The sequence below is a fragment of the Rhinoraja longicauda genome, chromosome 7, assembly GCF_053455715.1.
Source record: "Rhinoraja longicauda isolate Sanriku21f chromosome 7, sRhiLon1.1, whole genome shotgun sequence".
NCBI classification, from domain to species: domain Eukaryota; kingdom Metazoa; phylum Chordata; class Chondrichthyes; order Rajiformes; family Arhynchobatidae; genus Rhinoraja; species Rhinoraja longicauda.
The window spans coordinates 47884698-47896725 of NC_135959.1; the positions used below are offsets into that span (position 1 = coordinate 47884698).

At 46.1% G+C, this 12028-nt stretch overlaps 1 protein-coding gene across 1 annotated transcript in view; it reads right to left on the reverse strand.

Moving 5' to 3' along the window:
• atm (ATM serine/threonine kinase) overlaps positions 1-12028 on the reverse strand; it is a 110184-nt gene that overhangs the window by 81520 nt on the left and 16636 nt on the right. The window contains exons 10-13 of the mRNA XM_078402472.1: positions 9914-10285; positions 8268-8459; positions 7107-7205; positions 5265-5496 (exon numbers count right to left, since the gene is read on the reverse strand). Of these exons, the coding sequence (XP_078258598.1) occupies positions 5265-5496; positions 7107-7205; positions 8268-8459; positions 9914-10285 (895 nt within the window). The remainder of the gene's footprint in view (positions 1-5264; positions 5497-7106; positions 7206-8267; positions 8460-9913; positions 10286-12028) is intronic.

A 12028-nucleotide genomic window follows, 5' to 3' on the forward strand; every position in this document is an offset into this window, starting at 1 on the left:
CTGTCTATATATCACTGACCCAAAGCAAAGGTAGACACAAAATGTTGGAGTAACTCAGTGGGACAGGCAGCATCTCTGGAGAGAAGGAATGGGTGACGTTTCGCGTCGAGACCCTTCTTCAGACTGACCCAAAGCATGTACACTGCCCAAAGGAGATGCCCAAAAGATTGAGGGAACATGTCCATCTCCAAAGATCCGAGGACAAAATTATGACACCAGTGCAAGAATGTGAGTGCTACATATTCCGAAGTGTCATCTCTTTGATGAGATCTTTGATGACAAGTTCTGCATGTCTTCTTAAAGAAAGGTAAAGGATCCATTGAAACTACTTGAAGAATAGGCAGAATCCTAACGAACATTTATCTCCCAATCAACATCACCATAATAGATTATCTACTGTATCTCAATTATGACATTGATGTAAAGACAGGCAAAAATTATTTTTCTCCACAAATATGATGGTATTTCAAAAATTTCCTCAGCAACTGTACAGTCCTAAAACTGTACATTTATGAGCTCATTCTTTATTTTCTATCATCGAACATAAATAAAGCCTGTTTGCAATATATGAGTCTCATGCTAGGTGGGAGTAACATCTGTATTTGCATATTATTAGTTACTAGACCAAGTGGACCCGTTGGGCCCAAACCTCTCCTGTATTGGTGCAGCACCCTCTCCTCCCCCCTCCCCTCACTCCACCCCCCCCTTATCCTCCCCCCCTAGGAGATAGATTTAAACTTTAAAAGAGAATAACTTTAAAAATATAACACCAATTTCAATGAAAATTCTTGCATTAGCACCAAAGGGACGACAGTGAGTAAGGTGGGCCTAAAATTGTCACACTATCGTGTACCGTTTTGACTGTAGTTCAGGAACAAACAAACGAGAGTTTTAGTATATAGATGGGCCAAACATAGGCAGGTGGGACTAGTATAGATGGGGCACAGTGGGCAAGTTGGGCCGAAGGGCTTGTTTGCACACTGTATGACTATGACTGGAAGGAAGCACAGTGGTTCTGGTACCACTCCTGTCCAGGCAGCATGTTTGGCAAGACAAGGACTTAAAGATGGAAATCGGACTGAGTGGAGGGAAAAGCAGTTTCAAATTGCAGAGAAAATGGGGAGCAGTGGTGCAGGTCAAATACTAGAGGGCATAGCTTTCAGGTGAGAGGGGCAAGGTTTAAATGAGAAGTACGTGCTAAGTTTATTTTACACAGGGGGTGGTGAGTGCCTGGAACTCATTGCTGGGGAGGCGGTTAAAGGGCTTATAGTATAAGAAAATAACTGCAGATGCTGGTACAAATCGATTTATTCACAAAATGCTGGAGTAACTCAGCAGGTCAGGCAGCATCTCGGGAGAGAAGGAATGGGTGACGTTTCGGGTCGAGACCCTTCTTCAGACTGAAGATCTGAAGCGGTTAAAGGGCTTGTACACTCTGGAATTTAGAAAGATGAGAGGGGATCTTATTGAAACATATAGGATTATTAAGGGATTGGACACGCTAGAGGCAGGAAACATGTTCCCAATATTGGGGGAGTCCAGAACCAGGGGCCACAGTTTAAGAATAAGGGGTATGCCATTTAGAACTGAGAGGAGAAAAATCTTTTTCACTCAGAGAGTTGTGAAGCTGTGGAATACTCTGCCTCAGAAGGCAGTGGAGGCCAATTCTCTGGATGCTTTCAAGAGTTAGATAGAGCTCTTAATGATAGCGGAGTCAGGGGGTATGGGCAGAAGGCAGAAACGGGGTACGGATTGTACATGATCAGCCATGATCACGGTGAATGGCAGTGCTGGCTCGAAGGACCGAATGGCCTGCTCCTGCACCTATTGTCTATTGAAGCAGATACATTAACGGCATTTAAAAGACCTTTGGATGGTCATTTAGACATGCAGAGAATGGAGCGATTTGGGTTATGTGCAGGTGGAATAAGTGATGGTCTTGGCATTATGTTCAGCACTGACATTGTGGGCCGAAGGGCCTGTTCTCGTGTTATATCGTTCTATGTTCCATGAGGAAGGAGATAGAGGAGAAAACAAAATGTCAGGACAAGAGAGATTAACTAACCAAAGTAATACTGGTACGAGGCACCTTGCCCCATCGTTTAGAATATACTAGACGGAATATACCGTTGGGCCCATTCCTCGTAGAGGGGGAACAGGGAAGGGGAGAGGGTGTCGTCACTGAGTGAGCCCTGGACTCAAAGCCTCTCCTGTATTGGTGTAGCACCCTCAACCCCCCTACTCAATCCCCCCATCCTGGAGAGGGGAGGGGGTTGGGGAGGGGAGGGTGGAGAAGGGATGGAGAGGGGAGGGGGTGTTGGGGAGGGGAGGGTGGAGAGGGGATGGGTGGGGGTGGAGAGGGGATGGGTGGGGGTGGAGAGGGGATGGGTGAGGGTGGAGAGGGGATGGGTGGGTGAGGAGGTGGGTGAGGAGGGGGAATAGGGTGGGGAGGGGGAATAGGGTGGGGAGGGGGAATAGGGTGGGGGAGGGGAAAGGGGAGAAGGAGCCACTGACTCCGTCCTACCAGCGGCCATCTTCTTTCTCCTTCATTGTGGTGCCGTGCTCCGCAATTAAAGGCAGTACAGGGAAGGGGAGAGGGTGTGACCGAGGAGCCTTGGACCCAAAGCCTCTCCTGTATTGGTGTAGCACTCTCAACCCCCTACTCAATCCCTTATGCCCACAGCTCCCTACCCCACCACTCTCCCATCTTCCCTGACCCCCACTCTTCCCTCCACCCCACCCTCCTCCCCAGTCCCACTCTCCCTCCCAACCCCACTCGCACTCTGCTCCATCCCACCACCCCCCTTTCCACCACTCCTCCCCCCACCCCCCCATTCTCTCCTCCCCCAGCCCCACTCTCACTCTCCCTGCCCCCCTTCCCCCACTCTCTCCTCCCCCCACTTCCCCTACTCTCTCCTCCCACCCCCCCAGTCTCTCCTCTCCCAGCCCCTCTCACTCTCCCCCAGCCCCACTCTCACTCTCCTCCACCCCTCACCCACCCCGCCTCCCCCTCTCCTCCCCCCACCCTCCCCCACTCGCCCCACCCGCATTCTCACAGCCCCCCACTTCCCCACTGTCCCCCTTCCCCCCACTACCACCCCCGTTCCCCCCACACCCCCTCTCCTCCCCCAGCCTCCCTCACACGCTCCCCCACCCCCTCCTCCCCTTTTACTCTCACTGTCCCCTTCCCCCCCACCCACCCACCTTCTCCCTTTCCCCCCACTCTTCCCTGCCCCCCCCACCTGCACTCTCTCTTCCCCCCACCACCACCCCCTCCCCAGTCCCTCTCCCTCCCCCTCCCACCCCCACTCTCACTCTCTGCTCCTCCCCTGACCCCCACTGTTCCCCTTCCCACCCACCCCCACCCTCTCTTCCTCCAACCACCCCCACCTCCACTGTCCCCCTCCCCAGTCCCACTCTCCCCCTCCCTCCTCACCCTCTCCCCCACGTTCCCCCACCTCCACTGTCCCCTCTTCCCCACTGCCACCCCCACTCTCTTCCCCCCTCCCCACCCCTTCTGTCCCCCTCCCGTCCCACTCTCCCCCTCCCCCACCCCCATTCTATCCTCCCCAGCCCCTCACTCTCCCCCATCCCCTCACTCCCCCACCCTCACCCCCTCCTACCCCCACCCCCATTCTCACTGTCCCCCACCACCCCCACTCTTCCCCACCCCCATTGTCCCCTCTTCCCCACCCCCACTGTCCCCCTTCCCCCCCACTGTCCGCCCCACCCCTACTCTCTTCCTCTCACCACCACCCCCTTCCCCTCACACCCCCTCTCTCCTCCCCCAGCCCCTCCCCTTTCACTCTCACTGTCCCCTTCCCCCCACCCACCATCCCCTTTTCCCTCCCTCCCTCACTCTTCCCTGACCCCCACTGTCCCCCTTCCCCCCACCCCTCCACCCACGCTGTCCCCCTCCCCAGTCCCACCCTCCCCCACTCCCTCCTCCCCACCTCCCCTTTCCCCACCACCCCCTCTCTCCTCGCCCACACCCCGCCTCCCCCACTCTCTCGTACCCCCACGCCCCTCCTACCCCCACCCTACCCCCACCCTTCCCTCCACCCTCTCGGCCCCCACGTCCACTCCCCTCCATGGAGCCGTTGGCAGCGAAAGGCACTTACCGAACGTGCAGGGAGGAGGGAGCCCCGGACTACTCAAGTCGGGCAGCGGAGGTGGGATGACTGGAGTCGGGCAGCGGAGGTCTGGGAGTTGGGGAGGGGAGAGAAGCGAGAGGAGCGGCGGAGCGTGAGGAGGAGCAGGAGAGCGGCCGCCATCTATCTGAAGTAGCGACGGGCCGTCGGTGGCAGCGGCCCTCGTCGACGCCGCCATCGGTGGAAGGGCTGCTGAAGGAGGAGGAGAAGAAGCTGCCCACTGCGCTGCGGCTTGTGTGCGGTGGCGGTGCGGGGCGCTGGGCCGAGGATGCCGTGCGTGGGTTGAAGGGACGGAAGGGAAGGATGAGTGGACCATCTCCCTCCTGCTGGGGAGTGTCCCCCGGGTGTGGGAGAGGGGAGGAGGTGATTGCGGGCGGGCGGCTCCGCTAACGGCGTCCATCTTGTTGGTGCGAGTGAGGAGAGGCCATGCGTGCCTCTCTGGTGACGTCATACGCACAGCACTTGGAAAAAATGTGTTTAGAAATGAAAGTCTTGAACTTTAAAATGTCTGTAACTTTAAAAATATACGACCAATTTAAATAAAACTTGTTATAAACAGTCGCCAGGACAGTGGTGATTAAGGTGGCGCTGAAATTGTGGCGCTGTGGTTTACTGTTGTGGCTGCAGGTCCACTTGTCTCTCAGAGAAATATACATACATACAAATATATTTATACATATATCTGCATGAATTGTAGGGGTGGGGGGGGGCAGCGCGAGCTCATCTCACAGGCGCACGGTGCCATTGTGACGTCACATGCTGAAGCCCTTCAAGAAATCGGTTAGAAATTAAATGTTTTAATTTTAAAACCTCTGTAACTTAAAAAATATACGACCAATTTAAATGAAAATATCATTGGCACCAGCGGGGCGAATGGTGATTAAGGCGGTGCAAAAATTGTGGCGCTGCGGTTTACCGTTTTGCCGAAATCACCGATCCCCTATACGGATATATATATCTATATATATATATACAAGATCAGTTTTAGTGGTATAAAATAAATAATAAATATATATAGATATAGATCGATTGTCATACAGTGTGGAAATATGCCCATCGGTCCAACTTGCCCACTGACATAACTCATCCTATCCCATAATTGCATACACTTACCACAGTAGAATTCAGACATTCCACCAACGCTAATAAATATTCCTCTAGTTTATCCCTCCAAACTCGCTTGGAACTTATTTTTGATGTCACAGGCTGTTTATCCCCAATCTGAATCCTAGTGCAACTGCAAGTTGGAATTTCATCAAATGTTGTTTGCAGAAAAAGGTTTTCCATTTCTGAGAAGACTGTGCCATCTTTGCAATCTTCATTTGGAGGTTCTTCTGCTGGTGCACTTAAAAAAACATACAATATAAACGCTGGTTATGAAATGCACAATGATGAAACTGAAATTATTAAACCACGTGGAAAAGTATGCTAGCACAGTACAAAAGATACAATTCCCTTCATACTTGTATAATTATTTTAATCCTCATTCTCCCTAACTTTCATTGAAGTTCAGTGATCAAAAATTTTAATCTTTGGCGTGAGGTGTTTCTTTTAAAGAGATTTGTTTCTGTATGAGAAGCCAAATTTCCCCCAAATTCATTCTCAAACCCAATTTCCCCATCTGCTATGAAAATGCACCCTTGCGCTGTGACAATGACAGGCATTCTCTGGTATCTCATCCATGTGATTTTTCCCACATTGCTTAAGGCTTGATAGTGAATGAGTAGAATCACAACTTAGCTAGAGGCCATCCTCATAGAATATATTTACTGGAAGTCAGACAGGATGGATGGGGCAGGGACAACTGTAGCACCACACACTTTAACAAAAAGACTGCAACTCAGTAGGTAAAAATTATGGGAATTATATGAATGAATTCAGCAAAAGCTACACATGTTTAACAACCCTGATGTTTAACAACCCTAGGTTAAACAGGCCAGTTATTGAAAGGTTAACAGACTAGATCATAAGACACAGGAACAGAATTAGGCCTTTTGGCCCATCAGTCTGCTCCAGCATTCAAGCATGGCTGATCTATTTTCCCCACTCAACCTGTTTCCTGCCTTCTCCCTATGAAACAGACTAGATCATAAGACACAGGAACAGAATTAGGCCTTTTGGCCCATCAGTCTGCTCCAGCATTCAAGCATGGCTGATCTATTTTCCCCACTCAACCTGTTTCCTGCCTTCTCCCTATGAAACCTTTCATTAGCCCTAACTATTCAAGAATGTATCAATCTGCACTTTAAAAATACCCAATGACTTGGCCACCACAGCAGTCTCTGACAGATTCACTATCCCCTAGCTAAAGAAATTCCTCATCTACATTCTAAAGGTATGTCCTTTTATTCTGAGGCCAGGCCCGGTAATCATAGTCTCTCCCACTACAAGATATATCTCCTCCACATCCACTCTACCTATGCCTTTCATTATTCAGTAGAATTCAATGACCCCCCCCCCCCCCCCCCCCCCGCCTCCTTATATCTCTCTAAGCATCAGCGAGTATGGGCCCAGACCCATCAAATCCTCCTCATATGTTAACCCAATCATCCCAGATTAGATGGATTAATCTTATCTGATGTTCTATGGAAGACTTCTTTCCTCACAAAACAAATAAAAACATTGCAAGGTAATTTCTGTTATTACAATATATTGAATCATATTGGTCTCTGTCTTTTTTTTAATTCACAGCTGTAGGCGGAATTACATTCTAACCATTTGTCCAATTTCTCTATTTTCCTCCTGGCCTAAACATACTTCCTAACTTAATTATGGCAAAGGATTTTGTGAAGTCAAAAGTAACTTATATAGCATGAAAATGTTTAAAAACAAGAAACTTGCACTTCTGAACTCCAGAAGTGGTTTGGAATAGAGATATAAATAAATACTAATGAAGTAGAACTACAATCCAGTCATAAGTTTAGAACCATTAAAATGTCTTCATTGGTTAAATACCTCTCTGTTGAGGGTGTCTGAAAGAAGTCCATTCCCGATCTGCAGTCCTTCAGCGTTAAAACAACCAATATTTGAGACACTAGTTGATTCGGTAAATCTCTATTTTGAAAAAAGTGCAACAAGTTCAATACATCATCGGAAACCAGAATTTTTTTATTTTATTAGCCTGTTAGTTACAGTGAAACAGAAAAAGAATTTCCCAATGGCAAGTCAATATCCTATTAAGGTTCACAGTGATAGTTTTATCATTGCAGATTGCCTTATTTGTAATTTTGTTTAGTTTTAGTTTTAGAGTCTTAGAGAGTGGAAACAGATCCTTAGGCCCACTGAGTCCGCATCGACCAACAATCTCCCTGTACACTATTTCTATTCTACACAAGGGAAAATTTACAGAAACCAATTAACCTACAAACCTGCATGTCTTTGAAATGTGAGAGAAAACTGAAGCACCCAGAGGAAACCCACGCGATCACAAGAATGTACAGACAGCACCTAGCCAGGATCGAATCCGATGTAAAGCAGCAACTCTACTGCTGCGCCACTGTGCAGTAATTGTTTAGTTATTGTCAAAAATATTATATAATTTACATTCCAAGATACCATGAATTAGGCTAGAATTACATGAAAAGTATTTGATCCCCTGACGTCGTGCCAGCTCCAACAACAATCTAATTAGTTTTCTCACTGCCCTGCGAAAGTTCAACTTCAAGTAATCAGGTTTTTAGTGTTTGGATGTTTATAATTTCAGGCAAGGACAACTCCGCAGGAATTCCTCAAGATAACTAAGGTTGGGCAATTAAATACTGGCTTAGTTATCAAAAACCCACATTTGTGAATGAATACGAAAATATAATAAAGACTCTTTTCAGCCAATAAATAGTGTAAGAATTGTTGCATTTGATTTGTGTTTAAAACATATTAATATTAAGGAAAGGAACATTTTATGTCCTTCACTCTTTATCATTTTAAGCACTATCAGATCAAACCAGCAAAATAGATGACATTTATTCCACTCCCGGCTAATAAAGAATCAGTAAACAATCCTGTTCTTTTGGCCTGATCTTTTTTTCATTGTTAAAAGTGTGTAAAATTCAGTATGCAGTTATGATTGAATAACTAACAATGCTCTGCAGCCCAGATTTCCAAATTTAATACACCAACCTGCAAACTACAGGTGGAATCTCTGCGTTTTCTTCAGCATTCTCCTCCACTTGGTATGACAATAACCATTGTATTATTGCTTCTCTAAGATCCAGTGCTCTGCCGCCCATTGGATAATTTTCAACAGCACAATCAATTCGTTCTGGCAATGTACATCTTTCCAATGCTCGAGATAGACACTTCACAGCGGAACTAGAGAAGAAGAACTTTATAAAATGAAAAGTCTCAATCTTGAGCCATAAGAAAAATGCTTGTACAGTAAACCCTTGTTATTACAAACTGTTTTATAACGAATTTCGGTTATAGCAGACAGACCTACCGACATTCACCGCCAGGACAGGCTGCCGATGCCAACACCGGCCCAGCAATGCTACCTCCAGCCCACACAGCCTCCCCTGCCACTTCCAGCCAGGCCGCCAACACCACGCCTCGCTGCTTCCAGGCCAGGCTTCCAATGTCGGCCCACACAGCCTCCCCAGCCCTCATGGGTCGGACCGATTGCTGCCATCGCCGGCCCACACAACTTTCTCAGCAGCTTCCAGGCCGTGCTTGCTGCTGTGTCGCCAATCCTTACCTGCACTCCAGCTGCCCGTGGGCTATGACCAATTACTCCACCGATCCTTGCCTCTCCACTGGCCGCTAGCTGGCCAGGGCCATCAATTCACCTGGATTCCAGGCCCAGTACCATACCGAGAGTCTGAAGAAGTCTCACCTGAAACGTCACCTATCCATGATTTTCAGAGATGATGTCTGACTTGCCGAGTTACTCCAGCACGTTGCGTATTAACCAGCATCCGCAGTCTACTACTTATCAATGATAATCCCTTACTTGGCTATAGCAGACAAGTGGCAATAATAATGGGCAACACTGAAGATGAGGTTTTCAATTTTAGGACATCTGAGAAGTCCCCTTTCTTTAGCAAACATGCTTTCCCTGATGTCGAATATGGATCCCTCACTCGAATCTCCCCAATGTCCTGTAGTTCTACTCTCACTCTCCCCATTCCCAGATGGTCCTCACCTTTCACCTGGTCCTCACCTTTCACTTATCAGCTTCCGCATCCAATACATCATTCTCCGAAATTTCCGCCACCTTCAACATTAGCTTACAACATTGAATTCTCAAATTTTACAAACATCCCTCTCATACTTTTTTTAACCCTCTCTCTTCCCTGTACCCCATCTGAATGCGCATCCACTTCATTTTACCCATCGGCACTTCCACCTATATTCCTTTCTCTGGCTTCACATTTTACACAACTTCTATCCTTACTCCTTATTTCACACTTTTTGTCTTTTCATCTCTGGCCTTTGTCCAATCATCTTCCAATCAAACACCCCACTCCTCACCTGTATCCACCTATCATTTACTAGACTTTGTCCCACGCCCAACTCTCTTCCAGCTTTCTCCCCCCTCCCACTACAATCAGTTCGAAGAAGGGTCATGACCCAAAAAGTAACCTACCCACATTCCCCAGAAATTATTTAGCCTAACAGCCTGGAAGCCATCTTTTCTCATAGAACGCAAGACAAGAAAAAATGGAGTGTTAAATTGTTTGGAAATTTAAAAAAGAACAAGAAATTCAACACAAGAATGCTGAGACAAATGCTTACCAACCCAGAACCTTCACTGAAATTCGACTCACCTGGATGGTTTACACGTGGATCCTGAAAAGATTTTCCAAAAATCAATGTCTGGAATGGTTAGGTTCCCTTCAAGAATTGCCTCCAGCAGCTGGAAGCTTTCAGCCTCAGTCTGGTGCGAGCTAATGCTCCGAAGTGCGATGTCCCAGATTTTGGCCCAGAGCTTTTGCAGGTCGAATTTCTGTGCAGTATTCAGGGTCGACTTCAATCTCTGGCATACAGCCACCTCGTGAAGGCAGCAAAGAACATATGGAATTCTCTCTCCACGCCGCTGCTGAGAAAGGATCTGGTGCAAAATGGTCAATATGGGAACAAGTTCGCAGCTGGGTAAGCTTGAAGGATATTTTGCAACCAGAATAGTGGTGATTTGTAACCTTAAAGAAAAAAAATGGATGCCCGCCATCATTTACAATAGCCTTAATAACCAAATGGATAAGTCTGTCATCACTTACAATAGCCTTAACATCCTTTAGACTAAAAATTCCTTAACCATTCTTGTTGTGTGCATTTCCGAATTTGAAGTTACAAGTGTTTTGCCACCAGCATTTGTCTAATATTTTATGAGCTTTGTTTTTTATTTAAACCGTTAAATAAACTTTTATTTTCATTGGAAGATTTATTCCATTTAGGATATACAACAATAAATCTTAATTATTGTTCCTTACTCTGCAATTCTCCCAGTTCATAATCAAACCATTATATACTTCTGCTCACTGCTGATGCCAGCAGTGGCCATTCAAGGAGTTTGCCTGTCACCAGGAGAGCAAGGAGCAAGACTGCAATGTCCACACTATTTTGTTGCAAACATACCATGTTCCTTACTCGCGACAACATTGGTATCACCTTTAAATACCTAAAACTTCAACGAAAATTAAATACACCAGTACACGATTGATCATGTGCACCCAACAAAGTTCTCCTACCTAAGCTCAGGGGTAAATTTACCAGTTTAGGAATCCCAGTTTTTGATTTTTTAAAAATTAATATTTTAAAGAAAACGTATTTAAAAAGACATCTACATTCACAAATCTAAAAGAAAAACTACAAAGGGGATTTTTTTTTAGACAAGTATAATTCTTGCAGTCCTTTTGTGGTTCAGGGATAATGAAAAACATATTGTGGGGCTCTTTTGATATTAAGATGATATAAATACATCACGTTTGACATACATTTCTCTTTCTTGACAATTCTGGCATTTTTCCTTTACTTTCTATCTCTTGCACTTACAATAATTATTTCTTGTCCATTCTCCCCCCCACGACTTCTCCTTGTCCATTCCTTTTGGAGATGCTAGGGTCATACAGTACAGAAAAGGCCATTAGGCCCATCTTGTCTATGCCGACCAAGGTGGCTCATCTACGCTTGTGCCACCTGCCCACATTTGGCCCTTATAATTCTAAACCTTTACTATCCATGTACCTGTCCAAATGTCTTTTAAAATGTTATTATTGTATCTGCCTCAACTACCTCCTCCGGCAGCTCGTTTCATATCCTTGCGAACAGGTTGTCTCTCAGATTCCTATTAAATCTTTACCCTCTCGCCATAAACTTATGCCTTTTGGTTCTTGATTCCTCGATGGGTAAAATACTGTGCATTCATTTTACTCTGGGTAAAAGCTGTAATGCAATCAAAAAGTACTGAGCAAGTAGACAATTGATTCAGGCACTGAGATGGAATGTACTGGGGCCTTGCTATATATTACTTATTACAGTCCTTGTCCTTTTTTATAGCTATTCCCTGTGAAATATCAAACAATTAAAATCAAAGGCAAGGCAAAAGGGTGAATAGTGTGGAAAATGTTTTGTTAAAATTGAAAGATAAAAGGCATATAAAGAGCATAGACACAAAATGCTGGAGTAACTCACTGCGACAGGTAGCATCTCTGGAGAGAAGGAATGAGTGAAGTTTCTTGTTGAGTCCCTTCTTCAGACGTCTCGACCCGAAACATCACCCATTCCTTCTCTCCAAAGATTAAAATAGCATCCGTAGTTCCTTCCTACTCCTAGGCATATAAAGAGCTAGTCTCTACGTGAACAGCACCAATACTATGGAGATGGACATTATTTTTTATCAATATCACAGATTAAAGTAACAAAATCTTTATTTCTCTCTGCTT